Here is a 27,774-nt window from a genome sequence, read left to right as displayed (position 1 = left end):
TAATTAAAATAATAATTTGATGTAACCTAAAGTATTGCTATTAAGCATGTGTAATATTTTGCTTTTCTAGGCACAGTCACGAGATTCTTCACCGACGTTTTTTAATTAAATACATTTGACCATCAGTCCCCTCTGTCATTGAATATTAAAAATCAATGTGTGATTTTTAGTAAATCGATTTTGAAATTCTATCAAATAATTAGGATAAAATGATAAATTTAGCCCTGTGTTGTTTAGACTCTTTAAGAATATAAATAGAACTTATGAGATCCTTAGTAATTTTTAAAGAATTCGATTAGAATTTGCAACAATTTCGAAGGATTCAAGCAAGTTAGTTCTACACTATTCTATTGGTAGGCAGTGACAGCAGCCTGGTGCATTATGGGGTAATGCTAAATGACCAGAAAATTTTGTCAGAAATTTTAAAATTTTATAATATTTTTTAAAATTTAAAAATAAAGTGATATTTTTTCCATTTTTAGTTAAAATGTATTAAAATTAAAATGATAAAAATATTTTAAAAAGTAAAATAACATACGTAAAATATTCTGGCCAAAAGGATTTTTCACGGGGCAGTATCTTAACAGATTCCTCTGAGCCGCCCATTGTTAATTGATTGTTTTTTGTATTTCTTGGTTAGTGGTTAATGTTACTACTACCTTCCATACAAGGTGGAATTGGAAATCTGTGCGTGCTATTGGTTGGTCATCTTTTACACGTCAACAAATATTACAACCAAAATTGAAAAAGAAAACAAACTTTTTGCAGTATAAAGTGGAAGCCATTAATACAGAAGAGTTCATACACAAAGTGATAAAGAAGGCTGAGGGTTAGCAGAGAAACATGGAATCTGGAAAGAGGAGTACTCTGGCTCTGCTACCACTCTTCCTTTCTTTCCTGTTTTACTTTGATTTCTCAAAAAAGGTTTGATCTTTATGCTTTTCTTTAATATACCACTGTTATAATGCCAATTTTTTTTTTCTGTGTAGAAAATCCCTTTTTGTGGGATGTGATGTGGGGTTGGGGGTGGTGAGGATGATAAAAAGAAAATTTATTGGTTACCCTTTTTCAAGAATGAGGAAAAGATTAATCTTGCTTAACACTCATAAAGACACACACGCTCACTGAAATCTAGACTGTGTTACAATGAGATATGTTGTTGTTGATTATGTATATATTGTACATTTGTGTGATTTTGTATTTGGATGGTCTGTTTGTGGACAGAGTTTTTTTTTCCAATAAGGGGCTTTTAGGTTTCATTTGAAGATTAGCTTAAGAAGTTTAACAAATTCGAGAAAGCCTCTTCATGAAGCACTTGTCAAAAAAGTTTCTTCATGAAGTTCTTGCATGTGAAATGCTTAAGTACTGTAGATCTGGATATCCATTTTAGCATGTTATTTATATGATGGAGGGACTGATGGAAAAAGATTTGCCATAAGAACTAGGGAAGATCCCCTGAGATTTTACTGTTAACATATAAGAAATTTTCTGAATAAATAAAAAAGTTGGTCAAATTTCAGCATGTCTACATGCAGTACATATAAGAGCCGTGAGGCAAGCTTATGTTTTTTAACCTTTGCTAATGATTTTTCATTTAGCTGTCTAGTTCTGATATCCTTTTTAGAGATAAAATATTGCAAAAAAGCCATCTACATGTGCTTTTTCCAGTTTTTATGCTTCATACTATGTTGTACTCAGGTACTATTTTTTTGTTCTATAACTTCTGAATGATCCTCAAGAAAGTTAATGGTTTTATACCTCAGCTTCCCTCAAGCGACTGCAGCCTTCTGCCTCATAATCACTATTGGATATCCAGCAAACGTATTGTGACTCCAAATGGAACAATTTCTGGTGCAGGTTTGTTGAACTGAAGTTTTAAATTTCTTTGATTACGGGGAAATTATTAGCTACTTGTTCTCATTCCTGGTGACAAATTGTTTCTCCTGATGTGATGTAAACAGTTGAGATAAAGGAAGGAGGAATTCTATCTGTTGTTGCTGAAGAGAATTGGCATGTAAATTCTTGGTTTACCACAGTGGTCAATTATGGGGAGTCTGTGGTCATGCCTGGATTTATTGATGTGTAAGATAAAACTCTATCCTCATGTTAGTTATGATTTCCTTTGTTGTTTCTTAAATTTATGTCAAATCATGGAGAACTTTTAAGCAGATTTAGAAAATGTAAAAAATTGTTTTACGGCTATGCACTTAATAGCAGCAGATGGGGAATTGTTGTGTGGAAAGAAAATTCGGACCTTTTAATGAGAAGTTTGAGATATTATTTCACAAGAAAACAGGGTATCATAGCTCTTAACTATTGGAAATTCCTTACTGCTAAAGGTGTCAAGCCTGAATAAGAGTTAATTTTGATGTTCTCTTTACTTTAGGCATTTATAACTCCGGTTTAATTGATACAGTGTGTGCCTCTTATATTTAAGCATAATTTGCATTCACTGGAAATTGCGAGGGGGAAGTATTATCATCTTGGAGGTGTTGATGTCTTTGGATTGTCTACACCATGGGTTTTGATAAAGTGTGTGTCTATATACGAATTTGGATTCATTGAATTCCTTAGTATGGAGTTTTGTATTTGTTTTTAAAACATTTAACTTCACTGTAAGAGTAGGGTACTTCTTTAACTGATGGAACCTTGAAAGGCTTTCAGATGAGCATAACATGAATCTTGTAGGCAAAAAATGGAAGGGCTTATTGTCATCATCTAGCCACCTGTAACCCAACAAAGCTGTCTGTTGGAAAGAATATGCTGGGTCCTGAAGCATGCTGTTGGTCAAAACGACTTCCTTGATAAGTTGAACTAGGTTTAAAAGTTTGCAGTTATTAGATGATCACCCTTTTGGTTTTATGGTTCAAGGATGTTGCTTTGTGTCAGCAACCAACCACTCATACTGTCATACATACAATTGCTCTTGCACGAGTACCTGAAAACTTAAGGCCATTTCCAGTTACCCTGCCTTACTTATATCCAGAATACCTGCACTAGTTCTCTGAAGTATTTTCTCTGTCATAGACTTCCTAGCTCCAACACTAATCCATAAAATAAATCACAATTCTTCCAGGATGTATGCTATTTCTTTATGAGACTTTATCTCACAAATAGCTGATGATTGAGACTCCAACTAGTATGTTAGAAGTTTGAGTTGTGTGGAGGATTTAGCATAAATACTATTAATCCTCCCAGCGAGTGTGGGAGTAAAAACTAAAGTAGAATCTTTAGCAGACTAGTGATGGGATTCTAAAATCATATACCTGGCTTGTGTTAGTTCTGGCTCGATTTGGAAGACTTTAGCTTAGTTTGTGCTTCCTTGCCAATATCAAAACTAGATGATAAGGTTTAACTCATAAAGCCTTGTTTCTAATTATTATTTTGTCCATTCTAGGCATGCCCATCTTGATGATCCTGGAAGATCAGAATGGGAAGGGTTTCCTTCAGGAACAAAAGCAGCTGCTGCAGGTACGTGGATTCAAATTCAAGCTCGTCACATGTAACTTAAAACTATTTGAGATGGGTAGCTATGAATGTGGATAATTATGACACTAATATGAGTTTGTTCTTTTAAACTTTTTTCTTAAATAGGTGAAATTTAAAGTTGTAGACTGCCTTATTTTACTGGATTCAACATTCAGTGTTCATATGTGTGGGATACACAGAACCTAATATCGTGTTTCATTTTACTATGTTCTTTCCAGGTGGAGTAACCACATTAGTTGACATGCCTCTTAATAGTGCTCCATCAACAGTTTCTGAAGAAACTTTAAAACTTAAGGTAAGCATGTCATATAGATTTTTGATAAATTTCGCAGACCATTTTGACAGAGTAAATAATTCTAACTTATCAAAGCTATTGTTTCTCGTGTGATTATTAGTGCATGTGTTTTTGTTTTTGTTGAGGTCAGCTGGTTGTCTAATATGGTGCATCTGTAAGGATTTTATGGCATTCAAACTTATGAACATACAAAAATGCTAACAGAAGCTCCTAGATTCATGTAGGTGTAGTCATATTGAACAACATATAATCAGGGTTATTGTTCTTTTGGCAGGTCCAGGCTGCGGAAGGGAGGGTCTACGTGGATGTTGGTATGACTGTGAAGCTTTATTCTTGATTGATTGATGTTGTAGTAAGACGTTACTTACTTCTTGTATTAACAGGTTTCTGGGGAGGTTTGGTTCCAGAAAATGCAGAAAATGCAAGTTCTCTAGAAAGACTTCTAAATGCAGGGGTTCTGGGATTGAAGGTATACTGGCAAACATACGCACTAGACTTCAGATTGAGCATTCTGTTCCTTTTCAGTTTTTGATATCATAGCTGTCTGGAAGTCAAGCAAAGATTGGTGACATATCCAATATACTAAATACAAAACATTTTTGGATCCTAACTATTACCTTACGAAGAGACAATGTATCTTTAATGTTTGAGAGATAATTATGGGCATTCTTTGTAGCACTCTACTATGTGACTTCAATTGGTTTGTCACATTTATAATTGGACATGTTTTCCTTTTTGCAGTCTTTTATGGTGCCATCAGGCATCAATGACTTTCCCATGACAACTGCATCCCACATAAAGGTACATAATCTTTCTTCCTTCTTTTTTTTTCTCAAAATATGTTTTCTTCTATTTATTTTTGTCAATCATTCTGCAGTAATTATGTAGGTATGTCTTTGCAGATGGTCATTAAAACAAACTTTATTAGACTCTCTACTGTGCTTATGATTCAATGCTTAACTACGCAGGAAGCACTCCCAACTCTGGCTCGATACAAAAGACCCCTACTTGTTCATGCCGAAGTGCTACTGGATCTTGATGGAAAAGTGGAGCTGGAGGATGGGGTCGAGAATGCTAGATCATACTCTACATATCTCAAGACCAGGCCTGCTTCAATGTAAATATATTACCTTTTATCATATGGTCGAATCTAGAGTAGATTTGTGTTGAGGTAACATGTCATTCTTCTTGTGTTTCCTGTTGTGTCACATTCTTAACATGTCTGTATGTATTTCCAAGAGGTGTTACAAACATTTCTTTCTTTACTTTCAGCTGGTGCATGTTTTAACGTTTTTAATTTTGTCAAAACGTTCCCCTCTCACTATGATTTCTCTTTCTTATCCCTCTCTCTTTCTCTCTTACATCCTCTTTTTTCTACTGTTTTTCACATCGTATTACCTTTTGAAATTTTTGTTCTTTAACAGGGAAGAGGCTGCTATCAATCAGCTCATAACACTGTCAAAGGACACGAGGGCTGGTGGTTCTGCTGAAGGAGCTCATCTCCATATTGTTCATCTATCTGATGCTAGAACTTCACTAAACCTCATTAAGGTAACAAAACATTTCTCTCACATTCTGGGTTCTTTTATTTGTTCATTTGTATTCTATCCATTTGTTGCCTTTGTACCCCTTACACCCTTTGTGGTGGACTATTTTTGTTAAGAGCAGGGAAGTCACCATTGTCAAGAAATTCTGTCACTCTTCGTCACTATAGTAAATGATGTAAGGGCTGACCATCACATGTTTATATCACAATATGGTCACTTTCATGAATGATGAGTAAACAGTAATATTGATTCAGCTGAGAGTAGCATAGATATTAAAATAATTGTTTCTAATTTTACACCTAAAATTGCTGTGGAATATCTTACATTATCATTCTGAAAATATCTTCTTCCTTTTTAATCATAGGAAGCCAAACAAAGGGGTGATAGCATCACCGTTGAAACTTGCCCCCATTATCTCGCTTTTGCAGCTGAAGATATTCCTGATGGAGATACTCGGTTTAAGTGTGCTCCACCCATCCGTGATGCAGCCAATAAAGAAAAACTATGGGATGCGTTGCTGGTAGTGTCAACTTCCAAACTCAGTTACTGCTATAATCACATCTCATATTTCTTCTTTCAAAGAATTTACTTCATTTTATTTGTGTGCATTTCAGGATGGAGATATTGACATGTTAAGTTCTGACCACTCGCCTTCTGTGCCAGAAATGAAACTCTTAGATGAGGGTGACTTCTTGAAAGCATGGGGTGGCATATCTTCTTTACAGGTCTTTACTTTTACTAGTTACATGTGATTACTATGTGGGCTCAGAAATAATGCAGATATAAGCCATTTGGAGATAATAGGATTATCTTGAAACTCATATATAATGGAAAAGCTTACATGCATATAGATGGATGGGACTACGCAAACTATGTCTTCAATGTATCAGTCAAAACATTTTCGTAAAAATCATGGTTGAAGCGAGATTTTTATTCTGAAACTTCTACTCTTTTAGTCTTCCAAAAATTCCTATTAGAACTACTATACCATCATAGTTACACTTTGTTTCTGAGGATTAGAGAAGTCATAAAGGTCCTTTTTGTGTATCTAGAGTATAAAGATAACCTTTTAACCACTGAATATGAGAATACATATTTATCTACATAAACTTTCTTAGCCCTATCAGCGACTTTCCTGTTATACTTGCAAATTGAACCTATAGTAGGTAGTTGATAGTGTGTCATGCACCACTGTTGCAGCTCTGCTACTATTCCTAGGCATGTCAATATTGGTGTGGTTTCTCAGACAGACTTAAAGAATGAATTTAACACAATGCTTGGCATAATTGTCAAAACATACTAATCATAATCTGTTTGAAATACTATAAGGTGTTGTTACTTTTATGCAGTTTGTTCTACCCGCGACATGGACACATGGGCGTAAGTATGGAATAACATTTGAGCAGTTGGCTTCTTGGTGGAGTGAGAAGCCTGCCAAACTTGCTGGTCTAACGACTAAGGTATCATGTTGAAGTATTTCAACATTACATCTACTGTTCGGCATTAAACAAGTTCCAAATGTCATTTTGCTTTAATTTTTGAAAAATATTGATGTCAGATAAGGCTACTTTAATTTGTTCCATTTTATGATCCATAAAAAGTTTTGGAACTGCTGCATTTTTAGTCGCTGTAAATTTTTATGATACTTCCATATTTTGGTAGCTGGTATTTGATTATAGTTCTTGTGCAGGGGGCAATTGCTGTAGGGAACCAAGCAGATATAGTTGTCTGGGAGCCAGACATGGAGTTCGACCTGGATAATGACTACCCTGTACATATTAAGCACCCTGTAAGTAAACTTGCCTGTTATTTGCATGAAGACTAGTAACTGTTATAGTAGTTTCTTATACCTGATTTGTGTGTGCAGAGATTTTGATTTTTTCTTTAAAAGGAATAACTACTAGGAAACATGTTTTAAGGTTCAAAAAGATGGAAGTTGTAATTTAGACAGAAGTAAATCACCTACAATTTGAAATTCAGCTGTCAGATTATTCTCATGCTGCAGTTCTTAGATTCCTTGCTTCTGGTTTTTAATTCTCAAATGTGTTTATTGTTGTTCTTATTCCTTTCTTTGTATTGGCAGAGTATTTCTGCATACATGGGATCAAGACTCTCTGGGAAAGTTTTGGCAACCTTTGTGCGCGGAAATCTGGTATACAAGGAGGGAAATCATGCTTCTCAAGCATGTGCTCTCCCAATTCTTCATAGATAGTTAGTGCTGCGAGCCTATTGGTAAATCTGCCGCTCACAATATCATCCAAATTCATTCCCTTATGCAATGTTGATATTCCATTTCAAACTGCAGTCTTACTGTTCCATGTTTTGCATAGGTTGTCCCTTTGACATTCTTGGAGACGACCAGATGGCATGACATGTAGATGGAATTGATTACTTCGTCATTCAGATCAAAGCCAAACTTTGCATGGATCTAAGTTGTTCATCGTCTTCACTCTTCTTTTAGGCGTGCAACAGGGCTGGAGTGTATATAATCTGTTGCAGGCCCTTAGTTGATAGTCATTGGATATTTAACTATGTAGAAAATAAATATTTCAATTGAAGCTGAAAGCTCTTGTTGTTGATGAAGTACACATTAAGAATTAAATTCATCTTCCTAATTTACAAATGCCATGAGAAACTAACATCAACTTAATTTCGTCTTTATCAGAACTGCAAAACCACCAAAACACATGCAAACTGAGGCTCCTGTATTTTTGTTTTCTGTGCAATCTTTTTTTATACACACCCATAATACAAATTAAGATTTAAAAAGAATATTGTGGGAGGCCAGGACTCAAATTTTATGTAAAAAACATGAGTAGTTATTTCTTTCTTGGACAAAGTTATCTTCTTCATGTGCTAGTGTGAGTAGACTACATGCCCAAACTGATCTGAACACCACTTTTTTGTTAGATTCTAATCGCTTCATATTTTAAAGTCAGCAAATTGCGATATCAAGTTAATGTAGTTTGACTTAAATAACTTGGTTTTTTAATGAGACAGTATAAAACATTAATAATTGATTTTACGGCTCGAACCATAACCAAAAAGTTTGAGAATGTTGATGACATAATGGACAGCTTACTGTATTGCCGTGTAACCCACCCTTCCCTCCATTTTAGAGTAACTGGATAACGCACCCAAAGCTCAACAAAAATTCAAACTTTATCTTCAATGAATCTCTTCAACTGCAAATGCAAATTCAATAATTTTTTAACCATTCATCTTCCTCCGCCTCACAGCTCGCTCTGTAACCGTCGTACAACTAGGTTCTCCGTCCGCTTCTCATCCGAGTCAACTCACAGAGTCAAACTTGCCGAGTCACTGCAATCCGAAACCCTGAAGCTTCTAGAATGGCCCGCAGTGTGTCAACAGCTCTCCTCCTTCACTTCCACATCCATGGGATACGCCGCAGCACAATCTGCTCGGATTCCGGTGGGTAGAACTCCTGATGAGAGCAGTAGACTCCTCTCTCAGACCTCGGCCGCCGTGGCTGTTCCTAGGCCGTTGGATTTTACTGGAATTGAAGATATTTCCCCTATTGTTGATGCTTCCGTTGCAGGCGGTATACTCTCTATTCGTGAACTTTGCTCTGTGAAACGGACCTTGGCAGCGGCGAGATTTTTGCTCGAACAGCTGGAGGAGATTGATTTTTCTGAAAGGTATATTGCTATATTTAATACTCTACTTAAAGCATTGCATTATTTTGTTTGCTGTTCTACGTTGTAGTTACTTGGTGTTGGATTATTCTGGTATAAAGAACCTCTGATTTTAGATGATAGGGTGATCCCATGAGATTCAAACCAATTGCAATATAAAATCTGGGTTCAGCTATTCCATAGGAATATGATTTGAAAGCAAAACTTGTCGCTACAGTCGCGCTTTAACATGTTAATTTATCTGTAAGAACTTTTTTTGCTTAGCTCAAAAGCCTTAAGATAACAGTTAGTAACATTTTGTTTTCTACTGATTGCAAAATCGTGGTAGAATTGACAATAGTTTTGGATTTTGGTCAAAAGAACTGCCGAATAGCTGAAGTTTCTATCCAAAAATGTATCAAAGATGTTGGTGGCTGTCTATCTGGGAAGTAACTTAATGAAAAAGTAAGAGGTGAAATATAGTTCATCTGATGAATATTGGAGTGAGCACTCTTCCAAGATATTTGTAGGAAGTGGTAAATACGGTCTTATGGATATCTCTTCTCATTCCTTTCTTGAATTTACACAATGCTGTGGTGCTTTTTGGAAGATTATTAAGAATGCAGGCTTTAAAGATGAATTCACCTTGAGTGTGTTTTCCCTTTATTTGCTGTTCCTCTGAGAATGCCTTCCTACTCCCAATTGCAGTTAACTCAAAATGGAGAAGCATGTCTCATGTGGTAGTGATGGATTCTCATGAAGTGCCATTTAAATAGTATTGAGCAGTTTCATTAGAATGTCTGATTATCTTCAAACAGGTACTCTCCTCTGAAGGAAATTCTTCACAGTTGTGATTTTCTTGTGGAATTGGAGCAAAAAATAGAATTCTGTATTGATTGCAGCTTTTCAGTAATCCTTGATAGAGCTAGTGAAGATTTGGAAATTATAAGATCTGAGAGAAAGAGGAACATGGATAATCTAGAATCATTGTTGAAGCAATTATCAACTCAAGTTTTTCAAGGTGGAGGCTTTGACAGGCCTTTAGTGACCAAGCGCCGTTCAAGATTGTGTGTTGCTGTGAGAGCTTCACATAGATCTTTGCTTCCTAATTCCGTAATCCTAGATACAAGCAGTAGTGGATCTACATATTTCATGGAACCTAAAGAGGCAGTTGAGCTGAACAACATGGAAGTTAAACTTTCTAGTTCTGAGAGGGTTGAGGAGCAAACTATTTTGAGTTTTCTTACATCTGAAATAGCAGAATCTAATATGAAAATAAAGCACTTATTAGATAAAATATTGGAAATCGATCTTGCATTTGCAAGGGCTGCTCATGCTCAGTGGATGGGTGCTGCCTGTCCAGCTTTAAGTCCAAGAAATTGTAACATATCCCAATCTGAACATTTATCTATAAATGTAGAAGGGATACAACATCCTTTGCTTCTTGAATCCTCCTTGAGAAACTTGTCGACTGATGTGTCCCCAAGATCACCTGATTTGGATCAAGGAAATGGTATCATGAATTTTGAAACAAAATCTCATGCACATTTCCCTGTGCCCATTGATATTAAAATTGGTCATGGAACAAAGGTGGTTGTCATCTCGGGCCCTAATACTGGAGGCAAAACGGCTTCAATGAAGACTCTAGGACTGGCTTCTATGATGTTGAAGGCTGGCATGTATTTGCCTGCCCAAAATAAACCACGGCTTCCATGGTTTGATCTTATTCTGGCAGACATTGGAGACCAACAGGTACTTGGTTTTGTTATACTCCCTTCTTTCCCCATCATCCGTCTCAGATGTATATCTTTTTTCAATCTAACCCAGTGGAAGTTTCCTGTGCTTCCTCATTTTCTTGTTTTTTTATTCGCACCATCTTTCTTATAAATTGAAATTTTATATTTTGCCTGCTGAAGTCTCTGGAGCAAAGTCTATCAACCTTTAGTGGGCACATTTCACGGCTTCGTGAGATTCTGGAAGTTGCTTCTAGAGAATCTCTAGTTCTTATTGATGAAATTGGAAGTGGGACCGATCCTTCAGAAGGTGTAGCACTTTCAGAAAGCGTACTGCAATATCTCAAGGACAGGGTTAATTTAGCTGTTGTAACTACCCACTATGCAGATTTAACTCGCTTAAAAGAAAAGGACAATCAGTTTGAAAAAGCAGCAACAGAGTTTTCCTTGGAGACTCTACAGCCTACCTATCGGATTCTCTGGGGAAGCATGGGTGAATCAAATGCCTTGAATATTGCAAAATCAATGGGCTTTGATGAAAGAATAATTGAGCGAGCAGTATTATGGGTGAACAAATTGAGACCAGACAAGCAGCAGGAGCAGAAGGGTTTACTTTATCGGTCACTAATTGAAGAAAGAGATAGACTAGAATCTCAAGCAATAGAAGCTGCTTCTCTTCATTCAGATATTATGAATATTTATAATGAGGTATCTTTCTGGTACTTTTCTTGGGGATTTAGTTCATTATCCCATTCATATATCCGCGGTACAAATGAGAGAAAGAAGGTCCTAATTTCTTTGCTATTGTAGAATGTATATAGTTGAAACTTGTAGCTGATATGACCATTCAAAAAGTTAACTCCAGGAGGTTTCTTGATCTTTTATCCAAGTTGTGTCCTAAAGGCCACCGTATCTTAATTTGTGGCTGTGCATCTTTTCGCGATGATCCTCCGAATGAAAATTGTCGTCATTATCCACAGCAGAGTCAAGATGAAGTTGCATACTGTCATTCAGTTTCCGCAGTTATGCCATGTATTGCTCTCTTTTTCTATCCATTCTCTTTGCTTGAACCCAGCTATGAGAATTCTTTTCAACTGTTTTCGTTTTTTAACTTCTGAACTGTCATTGATTCAGTTTCTAGATGTGCTCTTAGATCTGTGTTATTGCGGATTCTATTTGGTTGTTGCCTGTTGGGGTATTACCATATTAGTTAACTCTAATCGACATAGTTTATAACTTCAGAGTAAATATTTCTGGTTTAACTCACTTGAAATATCATTAGATTTTTTTTGGGGAGATGCTGTCGAACGACCTCGGAAATATTGTTAACCGTTATTAGGATTTCCTATAATCTTCACTATTTTCATTTTTCTTTTTTCACGCAATGAAGATCAACAATGAAACACAAGATCTTGATGGACGTGAAGCTGCCCTCATAGCAAAGGAAACACATGAAATCCAACAGGAAGTGAGAACTGTGAAAAATGAGATCCAAACTATAGTACAGCGGTTTGAGAGCCAACTTGGAAATGTAAGTGCTGATGAGATTAATACACTTGTAAAAAAAGCGGAAGCTGCTATTGCATCGGTAGTTGAAGCTCATCAGCCTAGTAAAGATTCTCTTGTCAGAGAAATAGGCCAGAGCCTTTACACACCACAGGTTGGAGAACAAGTATATGTGAAGGCATTTGGAAATAAGTTGGCCACTGTGGTTGAGGAACCTGGGAACGATGACACTATCCTTGTTCAATATGGAAAAATCAGAGTCCGCGTGGGCAGGAGCAGTATAAGACCCATTCCCCCTGATGCTTCTTCCAGTGCAGCTAACTTGAAAACCCAGGTTTGCAGACTCTTGAGTTCTTTCTTCTCTCTCCCTCTCTCTCTCTTGCTTGAAGTAAAATACACATACATATAATAGACACACACACACACACATGGGAACATAGACACCTATGTGAGTGAGAACATGGTGATTGAAGGTGTTAAATGGAACTAGGTAGACCTAAGAAGGCTGTTTCCAAAGACCTACAATCTCTTGAAATCCATGAAAACATGTGAAAATTAGGGTACAATGGAAGAATACTCCCAATTGCTTGAGATTTAGGTTAGTCATGTTGGTATGTCAGCTCCAGTAGTAAGAGTCTCTTAGTCTTATAGAGATTTGTACACCAGAAGAAAATGTAGCTACCTTCTAATGCTGGAAAACTTATTTTCTTCTATATAAGATTGAGACAGATTGAAATAGAGTGACACGCATTGTTTTCAATCTTATGCATGTGAGGCTAGTTTTTAAGTGTATGTAACAGTTATGTAATTCATTGCTGAGCTTGGAACTTATAGGCCTAGCTTAGATAAATGAATGGAGTTGCATGCTTCAGTAAATATGAGTATCTTGAGATTTTTCGTGTGGGCTGGGTTGCGTTTCACATGTATCTGATCTGCTAATGCTTAACTCTCACTTTCTTTAAAAACATGGGGAATGAAAAAGAGTTAATCATGATCTATGATGTAGGTTCAGCGGATCAGGAGTCTCAGGGACCTTGGAAGTCTTTCCGAAGCAACCAAAAATCAGCAAGATTCTTATGGCCCTGTGCTGCAGACATCTAAAAACACAGTAGATTTGCGTGGCCTGAGAGTGGAGGATGCTTCTCACCAGCTCAACATAGCTATTGATTCAAGAGCGCCTAATTCTGTTATTTTTGTTATTCATGGGATGGGCTCTGGAGTCGTAAAAGAATCTGCACTTAAATTACTAAGAGATCATCCTCGTGTTGTTAAATTTGAACAGGAAAGTCCTATGAACTATGGCTGTACAGTTGCTTATATTAAATGATGAAAACAGTTGAACCAAAGTAAAAAAGTAATATACACAAATTTTCCTAGAGTTCATCATCCTCATGAGTTTATTTGCTCCATTTTTTTGTTAGCAGATTTACCCAACCCATGTTTCTGGACTGCACAAGTTGTTTCAATCAACACATGACATTAAAGAAAAAAGGGACAGCCTGATACACAAAATATCATCCCTAGTGTGTGGGTCCGAAAAGGATCGCAACCCAAGACCATTGTTTTCTACTAATGGTTTTGTGGGTTCTGCTGTGTCCCTCAGATTTATTAGCTTTTTTAAAAAAAAAGTAATGTCTCAATCGTTAATTGCATTATCTTCCTATTTCTTCCCTATTAGATAAACTACAAGAAAGTAACAATGCATGAAAGATGCCTTCTCACGTCCACCTCCATAGAAAGAAAAAATAGCTCAAAATTATGATCAGAAATGAAAGTTTGAAAACGACCCAAAGCATTATTAGTATAGCGTCTTATCTAAGACTTGTTCATTTGCATAGACAAATCATATTGAGTTTTATTGGAGGAGTCATCCACAAGAGTCTAATTTTGCCTGCTTCTCGAAGTGCTTAAAGTCATTATACACTGCTTGTTTCAGCTTTTAGTATTTAGACAAAACTTTCTTGGCTTCTTTCTTCTCTCTCCAATATATTCCTAATTAAAAACTTACTCCTATGTTATATTTTCCGGAGTTTCAAAACCATGTTCCAAGAAAGAGATATATTTATGAAAAATTCTTTTTGGCTAGAATATATCTTATCTATATTATTTTACTTTTTAAAATATATTTATCCTATTAGCTTTAATACCTATTAACTAAAAAATAAAAAAAATATCAATTTATTTTAAAATAAAAAATATATTATAATTTTTTAATTTTCTAGCCATTTAACACTTCTCTATATTTATTTAAACAAAATTTTCATTAACAAGTGCCATTTGAACAATGGAGAGATGTGACATATGTACTATCATCATTATTGATGCCACGTTAGTACTTTATTTTCGGTTACAACAGTCATTTGGATAAGCATGTCAGCTGCAAGTCTTGTATTGTCTATTGCTCTGTCCGTTTCGCAGTTTGATTTGATATGAAATTTTAGGTATTTTATTTTTTTGAAATTTATGATTTATATAAATAGCCATAATATTGTTCTTGCTACTGGGTATTTTATGGTTGTTGAAAAAAGTTTCTAGCTTTTATTTGAATAAACATGTTGGCTGTGTTTGAGCAATCCATTGGGAAGCCACCTTCAGAGCTGAGTACACAGAAAAAGGAGGCTAAAACAAAGGAAGAGATTGCAGAAAGTTTCAAATCATGGAAGCCAGACTCAACTTTTTACCACCTTTCCAATGGGAATTTAATGGCTTTTTCCCATGAAAATGAAAACCCTTCACATCCAAGGTATTAAAGTTTATAAGTGAAACTAATTTGTTTCTTTTATAATGATAATGTCTTAAATCAGTTTTTTCTTGTTTGTGCTTAAATTTGTGTTGTTGTACATTGATGATGAGTATACTAAAAGGGGGAACTGTTGTTATATTTCAAGATTAGATTAATAAACAAGGTGACTAGCTAAAGGAGCTTGTTTTGTTTTGTTTAACATATATAGGTCTATTGTGGTGATGGATGATGTTTTCTGCATCTTTTCTGGTGGTTTAGACAACACTTTTGATTTGAGGAAACATTATGGTCTTTCAAGACAAGCTACAGAAGCTATGATAATGGTTGAGGCTTACAAAGTTTTAAGGGATCGGGCACCATACCCTCCTGATCAAGTCATCAAAGAACTTGAAGGCAAATTTGCTTTCATTCTCTTTGACTCTAAAGCTTCCACTCTTTTTCTTGCTAGGGTGAGTAATAAGGTTACTTATAAGACAATTATAGGAGAACCTTTATGATACTAACGTACTATCACACGTTAAACTATATTGATAGTGGAAAAGAATCTTTATGTTATGATCAGTATATATATATATAACATAACTCCTTTGTCAGAATAAACTTGATGTATCTCTAAACAATGTATAGGATCGCGATGGAAGTGTGTCATTACACTGGGGAACTGCTACAGATGGATCATTAGTATGTTCTGATGATTCAGAGTTCATTCAAGCTTCCTGTGGGAAATTGTATACCCCATTTCCTCCAGGTTTCTTAATCAAATCCTCTTAAGTTTAATTCGATATTTTTGGATATCAAGTGGAACTTAATGTGTTAAAGCTGATTGTACAGGGTGTATCTTCATAAGTGACACAGGGCTAATAAGCTTTGATCATCCAATGCACAAAGTAAAAGGAATTGCACGCGAAGATGATGAAGGAAATGTCAATGCTGTGATTTTCCAGGTGGACTTGTATACCAAACTCCACAGCATTCCGCGCAGGGGAAGTGCTGCGAATTGGGCTGGTGCTACTACGGTTGAATGAGACGGGAGATTTTATACTTTGACGATCTTCCCAAGTTGAGTCACGAATGTAATAATGTTAAATCACAAATGGTATGCTACTTTATGGCCATCTTATGAAATAATCTGAAATCATATGTTGCTGCAATAATTTTTCCATCATCAATCGACTGTTTCCCACTAAACATGTGTTCAGTTACCTAATAAGCTTATGGCTCCATTCATGATTTTCGAAACAAACAGTGTGCTTAGGTTTCTCCTTCTGTTATTGTTGATAGAATCAGTGAAGTAAAACATGATGAGAATCACATAATATTACTAAGGCTCATAGGTCTAGTTGGCTGGAGCCAATGAGTACAGTGGATTGCGACATGAAGTCTATGTGGGGGAGAAAATAACAAAATGTTGTCTTACATTTGTTTTGGGTTTTGGAGGTTGCATTAAGCAACTATAACAAGGATGTTCTCTTTTTTCAGTATAAGAACCCACCATGGCCAATATTAGCCTATCTTACCTGGGAATTGGTAGAAAACCCGAGCTTGATGAACAGAAGCCATTTTTAGATCTCTTTCGCACAACAATAGCATGATTTGGTGGATTCCTTTGGATACAGGCAAATTATTTTGCTTGCTTATTCATTTCTCAATCGACATAGAGATTCTTTTAGTGTGATCAAATCAATTCAACTAAAACAAGTTTTATTAAGCTCCTTGTAAATAGTTAGCTTCTTAGACAGTGTATACTGTTTTTTGGCTGAAGGTACATAACATTATTACATATAAAGTTTCTTTTTCTTGGATTCAGGATTGGGGTGTGGGTGGGTCGGGGATATCGTTTGTGATTTCTTCCTCTTGCTGCTCTGACTGATGACTATGTTGGTTCTCATGTTTCTCTTGCTGGTCTGACTGATGATCATGTTGGTTCTCATGTTTGTCTTGCTTCTCTGACTGATGACCATGTTTGTTCTCGTGTTTGTTATGCATTGGAGAAACAAAGTGTAGAAGAAATTCACCACATTCTTCTGTGTCACACATATCTGGGCTACATCTGTAAGGTTCACTGAAATGTGATAATCCTGAGATATGGAATTCAGTGATTCCTCCACTAGGACTGTTGCCTGGACATACATAACCACAGCCCTCAATACTCCAACCAGGGTCCTCATTAGCATACTGATCAGACGTATCAGTACCACGACCAAATCCTAAACGTCTAGCTCCTCCTACTCGGAGGCCTACATCTCCACCGTGTCCTCCATAGTGTAGACGTTCATGTTTGTTCTCGTGTTTGTCCTGCATTGTAGAAACAAAGTTTAGAAGAAGTTCATGGTTAAAATCTTTGTCTCCGCGCATGTTTGGCCCTGGCCTGCATCTGTATGGTTTGGTGAAGTGTGATAATCCTGAGATTTTGAATTCAGTGATTTCTCCACTAGGATTATTAGCAAGACACACAAAACCACAATCAGGGGAATAGACTGGGAAATCAAAGCCAGGTATATAGATAGGTGAACCATAACCAGGGTCATTGTAGCCAGGGACACCTCCACCAATGCCAATGCCAAATCCACCCCCACCAACGCCAACGCCAACACCAACACCAAATCCACCTCTGCCACCACCAATGCCAAATCCACCACGAACAATGCCTGATCCGCCATCATTGCCTCCTCCTCCAAAGCCTTGGACGTCGATATTACTCAAAGTGTGAGCTTTGTGGTTGTGATGATGATCAACTTCCATAGGCTTAGTGTGAACATCAATAGGCTGGGCAGAGCATATTGCTAAGCTTAGCAAAACCATAAAAGAAATGAGAAAACATGTTGGAGCTTCCATTTTAGCTAAGTTTATTTAAGAAAAAACTTTGATTTGATTATTGATGATGCTATACTATTACAACACAAGGGTATATATAGGCAACAAGTTCCTAACACAATTGGAGCATTTCCAGAATAAAGGCAAATCTAAGGCAACATTTGAGGTTGCATGTATTAATTTGTTGGAAACATGAACTTGGTGTGAGGAAAACAAAAAACAAAATTTTGTCTCACCTCAATTACAGTTTATGGGAATTACATTATCTGGAACTTTGTTATAAAAAAGAAAAGAAAAAAGAGAATGGAATCTATTACTATGGAGATCAAGAAATGGAAAGGAAAAACAATATTAAAAATTGAACCTACACATATTGCACCAAATAACAGATTTTTAAGTCTTGTGTCAATGTGTGGAATGTCCACAGAGCACTGGGCTTATATCGAATGGTTAAACAAAAAAATTACGCTATGTAGTGCATAGTCTGGTTGAAGTTCACTATATCTGAAGTACTTAGGACATTTGGTTATTGAGATGGGATAGACAAAAATATCTCATGAATCGAAATGTTCTATAAAATTATGTTATTCTACTTTCTATAATAACTAGTCTCATAATTTTAGTACACAATGATTTCTTAGCCTAAATGCTAAATAAAATACTAAAAAAATTCTAGAGAATCTAATCATTTGAAAAGAACTGAAGCTACAAACATCAATACATATGATTTACACTAACAAGATTTTAAACATGATGTTCATATATATTTGACAATTGACATAATATGTCTTGAGGGACTGAAAAAAATCAGTTAGATTAGTCAAGTTGTATAAAATGAAATGGATTGAAGAAACTTTTAGTAGGGAGTTTTCTTAAATTGATCACGCTAAACATAAATTTGAATTAATTAAATAAGTGAATTATGAATATCATATGATTAAAAAAAAATGTTGAACTAACTAATCAAGGTCACAATTAGACAAGTACTCCGGTTTTTACTAAATGGAGAAGCCAACTAGTTGAGTTCACAAGATGATTATTTATTTCATTACTCTAGATGAACGTCCTTAATTATTATAAGTGAAATATCCAGTATTTTATATTTTTATTTATAGCATTAGAATTGTAACGCCGTTCGGTTAATTGGATCTTAGAATTTTTTTAAATTAATCATATTAATTGATTTTTATTTTTTTCAATGACAAACTTAAAACACCTTTTTCATTATTCAGTAGGGAAAATGCATAAGTACCCCCCCCCCAGCCTATACCCGAAATCCCAGAGACACACCTAATCTTTACTAAGGTCATATTACCCCCCGAACTTATTTTATATGTAATATTCTACCCCTTTTTGGCCTACGTGGCATTGTCTTGTGGGCCCAGCGCATATTGACATTTTTTTCGAGGATAGTGCCACATAGGTCGAAAAGGGGTAGAATATTATAGATAAATTAAGTTCGGGAGGTAATAGGACCTTAGTAAAGGTTAGGTGTGTCTCTGGGATTTTGGGCATAGACTGGGGGTACTTATGCATTTTCCCTTATTAAGTAAGCTACTCAAATAAGTTGTTTATTTTACATTTTTGAAATCTACCATTCCCTTTTTAAAAGGCCCATTTAGACGTAATTTCAAATTATTATATTAAATTAATAATTTAAAATTATGATATGAAAAAGGAATTTAAATTATGTTAATCTAAAGTTGAAATTTTGTTAGATATTTAATTTTTTGAATTATATATTTTTCTTTGTAAATATAAAAGTCTCATAATTTGTAAAATTATCAAAACTTGCCCAATTCTTAGACAATTTTATAAAATGAATAAAATTATAGCTTATAATTAAAGTATGAGAAAATGGTCAAATGAATCCATAACCTATTATCAAATTCTCAACTACACTTATATTTCTCAAGAGTCCTATTATCCCTTATACTAATTTAAAGTGGAATTATTTGCGCTGAGGTGGCAAAGAGTGTGTAGTTCACTCTCATTGAGAGAGTGAATGTGAATGACAAAAAAAAACTAATTAAAACTTTAGTAATATTTCTTTTATTTTAGAGTAGCTTTTTGTTTTCTTTTAAAAAAATTTATGTTTCCTTTTATTTTATTTTGTACTTTTTACACTCTTTCTCTTCTTTCTTTGGCAGAGAAACAACACCTGCGGCAGCGGGCAACAACACCGGTGACGACGGCATTTCGATCCATCATACGAGCTTTGCTCCTCCACCTCCAGGAGCTCGCCTCATCGACCTTCTATTACTAAGCCTCTCACTATCGAATTCACACTCCTCATAGGGGCTCCACTAAAAATCCATAAGAAATAACCTTTGTTACTCCACCATGTGAGTACATATTCATCAACCGCCAGTTCCGCTGAGAACCACCATGTGAACCACCATCACCACTTTCTCTATTTTTCTCCATAGCTTCAAGATATTCAAAGTTGGAGATAAGCACAAAATTTAAAAAGTCAGATGTTCACTTTTTTCAAATTTGAAAAGACTCTGACTACCAAATCTACAATGAACTTTTAATTGTACAAAAAACAAATAAAATTTGTATATTTCAAGATTCCTACCCAAACAAACTAAATTAAAAAAATAAAACTTTTGGGAATTCAATTATTATTGATTTTCAGTGAAAATTTCATCAATATGAGAGAGGAAAAATAGATCGTGTAAAAATGGAGAATTTGACGGTTAATTTAGTGATTATTGAAAGAAAATTGGAGATTTTTGAAGATGGAATTGAGAGGAATATAGGAGAGAATTGAGCAGGCCGGTGGAAAAAAACCCTATATTGAAAGAATTTGAGGCAAAGTGGTGCAACTCCGACGAAAAAGCTCTGGCAGATGGCTGCTTCTATGACGACGGAATAAAAAAATGAATTAATTTATTTTGATTTATAAAAAGGGTAATATTATGTGGCAGGCGCGTGCCGACCACTCCATGATACAAATCTGGGTATGAGTTTTTAAGGGGGTATATATTCTATTTTTAAAATGTTCAGGGGTTAATAGGATCCACGTGAAGTATAAGTGTATAGTTGAGAATCCGGTAATAAATTGGGGGTTATTTGGTCATTTTCTCATTAAAGTATTGATATATTTTAACACACCATATTAATAATTCACATATTTCCATTTTTTTTTGTTTTTATAAATAAATACTTACAATTACATATTATTACAAACTAATATATACACATATTTTTACAAATATCAACTAGCCAACAATAATACTCCTTCCGTTCCATATTAATTAATCATTGTACTAAAAATAATTGTCTCATATTGGTTATCCACCTTACTAAATAAAAAAAATATTAACTAATTTTTTCTATATTGCCCTTGCAATTAATTCTTTGTTAAAAGTATTCACATTTATTTGTAAAATTTCCAAAAAGTTTTTAAGGAGTGAATTATAAAATTATCTTCTTATTTATGATTTCTTAAGTACCGTACAAAATGAAAAGCGATCAACTAATATGGAATGGAGGGAGTAGTAACTAACTATTCGTTAATATAATTCTTTACATTGGTACGAAGTACGAACAATCTCTTTGCATTGAATATTAATATGTTTTACAAAATTTAAAGTGATGAGTTTTTTCTTATTCAAAATATAAACTTATGAGTGAAGTTTTACATTTTAAAAAAGGGAGACTAAAATTACAATTTAAAATTCAAAGAATTTAAGATTTAAAATGATGATTTAGAATTGAAACTGAAATTTTAAAGAGACAAATCAAACTTTTAAAATGCGATCTCAACGTGTAATATCTTAAAAGTTGAAAATTAGGTTATATTATGCACTTTATGTTTTTTTTTTTTTTAAAAAAAATATGAAAGAAAAGGGAAAAAGAACTAGGCTTTTATAAAGCAGAAAAGAGGAGAAATTTCGTCTTCTTGGATGTAATGTTCTTTGAGGGTATTTACTTCACTTCTCATAGAGAAATAGAGAATCTGAAAGAATCGAGAATGGGCGGAGGAGGATCAGTGAAGGAAGTTCAATCAAAGACGGAGCTTGATAAGATTGTCGCCGATGGATCACCGGCGATTTTGCACTTTTGGGCATCATGGTGTGAAGCTTCTAAGCACATGGACCAAGTCTTTTCTCATCTTTCTACTGATTTCCCACATGCCCATTTTCTAAGAGTAAGCAAATCTTCTCAATTTGTGCATATATGAAAGAGAAGCCCAAAAAGATTGTATCTTTTTAAATTTATTGATCGATTTCTGGTATTAGTTTCGGATATAAGACTGCCGTTGTTTTGAATTATCAAAATCAATGAAATATATTGATGGGTTATTGATAGATTTTCTGTTTGATATGATCTTGTTGGGGGTTGTTTGGAATTTTTCTTTTTTTAACTATGGTGTGAAGGGTTAAGAGTTTTTGTACACTTTTGATGTGAAACTTTATAGGAGATGGACCAAGTTTATATCTTTTTAATTTATTGGTTGAGTTCTGGTATTTTTATTGAATGGTTTTTGATGTGGCTTGTGGAATTTTGAATGAATTGCTGGATTGCTATTTTCTGTTTGATATGCTCTTTTTGTTTGGAGGGGGTTCTCTGGGTTTGTTTTTTATTGCTGTGCTTTGAGGGTTTAGGGTTTTGTTGTTCATTCTTTAGTGAACTGTAGATTCTACATATTTGGGTCTCGTAATGTGAAAAATTTCCAACTACATACAGCGTAAACTCTTCAGTTTTCATATGTAAGAAAACTCAGAAAGTATATATATATATATATATATATATATATATATATTAATACAGTCCAGTGGTTTAGGCATAGGAGTGACAACTTGGAGATTATTGATTTGAATCTGGGTTATAACCCCATGGTGTTTAGCCTTGGTGAGCAGGTTTACCATTGGTAGATTAGTCAAATGCGTGCAAGCCGGTACCGGGTCCCTCCTTCATTAGTAAAAAAGACAGTTCATAAGATTTTGGACGAACTACGAATCTTTGTGATGTGCTATTGAAAGATGTTTTGATTGACATATTGTTTCTGTTTGGAGTGATTTTTTTGAAGGTTTGTTTTGGGAAGATATGCTTTGAAGGGTTTATGGTTTTGTAGTAAATATAGCTCATTCTTGTAGTGAGAATGAGATTTTTCCTTTTGCGCAGTAAGTCTTGGTTTGTAGTAAACAATTGTTTTGATAAGATATATAATTTTAATAATTCGGGAAAGCTCTCATGTACAAAAAGTATGCCAAGATGTATATAATCTATACAAAAATATGATTATCTACTTATGACACCCAATCTTCTATACAATAGTCTATCTTTGGTGAAATTTTAGGGTGCTACCGTTAAAAGTTTTTGGGTCAAACTTGGTACTAATAGAGATAAGCTTTGCAGAGGCGGAGCCAAAATTAGGAGTTTGGGGTTTCTAAATTTTAGGACAGAAGATTGATGGTAGAGTTTGAACCCATAACACTAGTGTGAAAGGCATTTCCACCACCCCTTCCTTACCTTGTTAGGGGTTCACAAGTTAATATACATATATATTTATTTAATTTTCTTATACAAATACGGGGTATACAAAAAAGCTAGTGAGTTCGTCCGGACCTACGAACCCCCACCTAGCTCCGCCTCCGAAGCTTTGCTCTATTAGGCAACTATTATTACCTCTTAGCTCATTGTCACATTCTCCAGAAGATGTTGAAGAAATAAAAGCAGTTTGAGGAAATGAACATGCATTATTTACTCAAATAAACGCACAAAGGTAGGGAAAAACAAGTACCCCCTCTGTTCCAATTTATGTGGTACCATTTGACTTGCACAAAGTTTAAAGTAAGAAAGGAAGACTATTAAAATTTGTGGTCTAAAACAAACCTTAGTCTTTTGTGTGGCTATAAATCAATTCGTTAAGGGTAAAAGAGGGAATTTTATTGATTGTTCCTTATTATAGAAAGGTGACATTCTTTTTGGACAAACTGAAATGGAAAGCGTGTCACATAAATTGGGACAGAGGGAATAACTATGAATTTATCTCCCTGAATGGATGCACACAGAAATATGAGTTCTTGCGGTTACCCAGCTATGTTATATAAATTGAAGACTTTGTAATACAAGTTTTTTTTGGGAGGGTGGGGATAGGTATTGCTCTATTGATTTGCTTCAGTCTTACCTCAATTTGGTAGTTCAAATTTTTAAGCAAGTTGAGAAAATGAACACCCGCGATAACTCAAATAGACACAGAAAAGATAAGGAAAAAGCAATTAACTAAGAACTTGTCTCCCTGAATGGGTGCACACGGATAGATATGTTCTTGTGGTTGGCTGGTTGCTTAGCTATATTATTTCTCTCTTGATTTTCTGCAGTCTTACATTGATTTGGTTCTTCAAATTTTACTGCTTGGATAGAATCTTCAAATTTTACTTCCTGCAAGCAGAGAAGTGGAGAACACAGGACACTCGAATAGTTGTTTGTTCTAGCATAGTGAATTGGGAATGAACTTTTCTTCTATAGTAGTTGATGCCATTGTAAACTGATTCCTTAATGAATTATGTCCCGGTGCTACTGGAATTTGCTCATTACTCATTCTGATGTTTCAGCTCATTTCTGACAGTGTTCTTTTGCTTCTGTCTTTGTATTCAGGTTGAAGCTGAAGAACAGCCTGAGATATCTGAGCTGCACTCTGTTTCTGCTGTTCCTTACTTTGTCTTCTTCAAGGTATCTCACATGGGAATTTGCTTTCGTTGTCCATGTACTGTTTCTGTTTGTAAACCTTTATTTGCTTCTGAATAGATGGGGAATGAATGTCTCACCCTCTTCTTGTGCGACTTCTACCTGCATTTCGCTCAGCTTGCTTCTGACTCCCTAGAAGCCATTCTGTGACCTTACTGTTTTGGAGGGTCAGTAGCAGAAGTAATCCTCAGCTCATGCACCAGTTATCCTAAAGAACTTCTGCTACCCCCCGGCTTAGTTCAGGACTCACCACTTGTGATGTTTGGTTTTGTATAGCTACTGGACATGGCATTGAGAATCATGATGATATAACTGCTAGTTATCTGCTCACTTCCATAGTTTTATAAGCGATGAACTCAATGAATATATTTGTGTTTTGCCAACAAATGAAGTATTGAAATGAGGATTGTGTTTCGACCTTTTTATTACATTATTAACCTAATGATTTCCATAATTTATTTATAAAGAAAAGTGTACCTACTTAAAGGAGGCCTTTTACATAGAAAATGTATGTCAACGGAATAACAAATATAATCAGAAGATCCTCAATAATCTAACCACTTAAAAAAATAAAATTTTAACAATTTTTCAGAGTTTCTTTTTGTTCTCCAGATAGTACTTGATATGAAACTCTGTCTCTCATTTCTTCATTTATTTCTATAAAGATAATGCTTGACTGTGCTCTGCCAACGACATGTCATTCTTTGTGCTCGTAATCTTTGAAAACCATATGCATCTTTAGGTGTGCATGAGCAGAGTATAAGAGCCATCTGGACCTTCATGTGATGTCGTCATGTCGCTACTATTTGGTGGCAATTAAGTGAAGGACAATGGGAAATCTGCGACCTCTCTTACTGTATAAGCTTTACAAATTGTCAACACCGGCTATCTTTCTCGTTAAACTTCACGTACTTTCTACTGAAAGCATCCTTAAATTGGTAACTCTTCAGTGAACTCTACGAGTGCAGTCGGATATAGAAGTCCTAAAACAATCTTATTCTCACTTCTTGATTTCCGTAATTCTTCTATGCCAAACCAGTGCTTGGCATTTGCAAATCTTACTGTCTTCTGTTAGCCTGATTTTCATGAACATCACATCATCACGGGGTTATTACGTTGATTGCTAGATATTTTTTCTCTATTACACTTGTCTTCTGAAGATTCCACTGTTTGTCTTTTTGCCATTATCTTTAGGTGGCTCTGTGCAAGTCTCAGAGTAAGGCTTATGCAGTAGATAAATCATCAATGTGGCATTTCAAATTTTTGAGTCACTAACTTCTCTGAAGATGGGACAGAAATATTTGTAGCTAATTATTTTGAAAAGGTGAACATCTGTTAGCAAGATCAAGAAACATTAAATTCATTTGTATTAGCCAAACAAATATGACGGGTTTTCCTGAAAGAATTGCCTAAATTTGCCTCACACAAGTCCAAGATAACATTCTTCAAAAATTAAGTGAAGGTGTTCACTAATTGTGTGAATTTGATTTGAAAATTTGTTAGGTTCCATCCCTTAAGTGGTAATTAGTAAACACTTCCATCTGTGATTGTTTGTGACATTTGAACAATTACCTTTGATTTGAACCTACGTTTTTGCTTGTTATGCCATCTATAATGTGCTATTGCTTTGCTTATTATAGGAAGGTAAGGCTGTTGATACATTGGAAGGGGCTGATCCTTCTAGTTTGGCTAACAAGGTTGCAAAAATTGCTGGGTCAATCACTCCTGGGGAACCTGCCGCTCCTGCTAGCCTAGGAATGGCTGCAGGTCCCTCTGTTCTTGAAGCAATTCAGGAATTGTCTAGAGAAAACGGTGCCCCTCAAGTGTCAAGTTCTGGTCTTGATGATCGGCTAACAAAGCGACTTCAGCAGCTGGTTTCTTCTCATCCAGTTCTGCTTTTCATGAAAGGGACCCCAGAAGAACCCAAGTGTGGTTTTAGTCAGAAAGTCGTTGACATCTTGAAGAAAGAGAAGGTCAAATTTGGAAGTTTTGATATTCTGACGGACAATGAGGTCCGTGAGGGGTTGAAGAAATTTTCCAATTGGCCAACATATCCTCAACTGTACTGCAAGGGTGAACTACTTGGTGGTTGTGATATTGTTATAACTATGCATGAGAGTGGTGAACTTACAGATGTTTTCAAGGATCATGGGGTTGGGGTCTCTGATTCTCTTGAAACTAAACCAAATAAAACTGCGGGTGGGAAGGGTGGCATCTCTGAACAATCTGGCTTGAGTACTGCCTTGACTACTCGTCTTGCAGGTCTGATAAACTCTAGCCCAGTTATGCTGTTTATGAAAGGAACAGTTGATGAACCCCGGTGTGGATTCAGCAGAAAGGTGGTGGATATTCTTAAACAGGAGAAAGTGGAGTTTGAGACTTTTGACATTCTTTCTGATGATGAAGTCCGTCAAGGACTGAAAGTTTATTCCAACTGGTCTAGTTATCCACAGCTGTACATAAAGGGTGAACTTATTGGTGGATCAGACATTGTACTGGAGATGCAAAAGAGCGGTGAGTTTAGGAAGGTTCTAACTGAGAAGGGGATACACCAGAAAGTAAGTCTTGAAGACCGTTTAAAGAATCTACTGAACTCCTCACCTGTAATGCTCTTTATGAAGGGTACACCAGATTCTCCAAGGTGTGGTTTCAGCTCGAAGGTGGTTAATACCTTGAAGGAGGAAGGGGTTGATTTTGGATCCTTTGATATTCTATCCGATGAAGAAGTGAGGCAGGGATTAAAGACCTTCTCCAACTGGCCAACTTATCCGCAGCTGTATTACAAAGGCGAACTGGTAGGAGGATGTGATATCATCCTGGAATTACATAGCGGGGGTGAACTCAAGTCAACATTATCTGAATAGAAGAATCCCCACCAGACCAGGTTGCGCGTATCAGACATAACATGTTAGCTGAGGTCTTACATGTTGTGTTTTTTATTGTCTTTGAACAAGAATTTCATGTTACGAGAGCAGCATTTTAGAGATGGTTACTGGTACTCTATATTTGTGAGAGTCTTGAGTTTGATCTTCATTCACAGTGTGTTAGCCAGTCATGAATTATGTATGCTTCTGTAGAGACCTTATCTTTCTTTTCTTTTTTTAGTTTGCCTGTGGTTCGATTCTGCTTCCATAACTTCTCTTTTGAGTCGATGGTTTATCGAAACTATTACTTCTTTGATTTTTTAAAAGATTACACTTGTTTTAGACCAAACTAAAGCTAGAAAATCACGGGAACAAAGAGAATAACAAACTAACAAAGCATCATATGATGTATACGCCAGACGTGTTTGAATATATATACGTACTAT

The 27,774-nt window shown here is 35.6% G+C and overlaps 5 protein-coding genes across 5 annotated transcripts; 4 read left to right on the top strand and 1 right to left on the bottom strand.

The window, feature by feature from the left end:
* Nucleotides 1-710: 710 nt before the first annotated feature.
* LOC125822699 (allantoinase) lies at nt 711-7,954 on the top strand. The gene is made up of 16 exons (XM_049502131.1): nt 711-924; nt 1,764-1,857; nt 1,962-2,082; nt 3,398-3,471; nt 3,708-3,784; nt 4,059-4,095; nt 4,168-4,253; nt 4,526-4,585; nt 4,753-4,901; nt 5,209-5,335; nt 5,696-5,851; nt 5,946-6,056; nt 6,681-6,791; nt 7,022-7,120; nt 7,415-7,563; nt 7,662-7,954. The coding sequence occupies exons 1-15, from the start codon at nt 844-846 to the stop codon at nt 7,541-7,543; spliced, it is 1,512 nt and encodes a 503-aa protein (XP_049358088.1). The 5' UTR covers nt 711-843; the 3' UTR covers nt 7,544-7,563; nt 7,662-7,954.
* A 498-nt stretch (nt 7,955-8,452) lies between these two features.
* LOC125822688 (uncharacterized) lies at nt 8,453-13,544 on the top strand. The gene is made up of 5 exons (XM_049502118.1): nt 8,453-8,990; nt 9,785-10,718; nt 10,883-11,407; nt 12,090-12,539; nt 13,212-13,544. Exons 1-5 carry the CDS (start codon nt 8,503-8,505, stop codon nt 13,530-13,532), a joined length of 2,718 nt encoding a protein of 905 aa, XP_049358075.1. The 5' UTR covers nt 8,453-8,502; the 3' UTR covers nt 13,533-13,544.
* A 1,136-nt stretch (nt 13,545-14,680) lies between these two features.
* LOC125822734 (stem-specific protein TSJT1-like) lies at nt 14,681-16,117 on the top strand. Its single transcript, XM_049502170.1, has 4 exons — nt 14,681-14,948; nt 15,157-15,397; nt 15,576-15,696; nt 15,780-16,117. The coding sequence occupies exons 1-4, from the start codon at nt 14,758-14,760 to the stop codon at nt 15,971-15,973; spliced, it is 747 nt and encodes a 248-aa protein (XP_049358127.1). The 5' UTR covers nt 14,681-14,757; the 3' UTR covers nt 15,974-16,117.
* A 634-nt stretch (nt 16,118-16,751) lies between these two features.
* LOC125822963 (anther-specific protein TA-29-like) lies at nt 16,752-17,783 on the bottom strand. Its single transcript, XM_049502421.1, has one exon. The coding sequence runs from the start codon at nt 17,781-17,783 to the stop codon at nt 16,752-16,754; it is 1,032 nt and encodes a 343-aa protein (XP_049358378.1).
* A 3,855-nt stretch (nt 17,784-21,638) lies between these two features.
* Nucleotides 21,639-27,337, top strand: LOC125822697 (monothiol glutaredoxin-S17). Its single transcript, XM_049502129.1, has 3 exons — nt 21,639-21,921; nt 24,375-24,449; nt 26,105-27,337. Exons 1-3 carry the CDS (start codon nt 21,682-21,684, stop codon nt 27,326-27,328), a joined length of 1,539 nt encoding a protein of 512 aa, XP_049358086.1. The 5' UTR covers nt 21,639-21,681; the 3' UTR covers nt 27,329-27,337.
* The last annotated feature ends 437 nt before the right edge of the window (nt 27,338-27,774 follow it).

This window comes from Solanum verrucosum, unplaced genomic scaffold (genome assembly GCF_900185275.1).
Source record: "Solanum verrucosum unplaced genomic scaffold, falcon-dt-bn FXZP01000103.1, whole genome shotgun sequence".
Lineage (NCBI taxonomy): Eukaryota > Viridiplantae > Streptophyta > Magnoliopsida > Solanales > Solanaceae > Solanum > Solanum verrucosum.
Note: the sequence above shows the minus strand (reverse complement) of the source record. Positions and strands in the feature narration are given on the sequence as shown.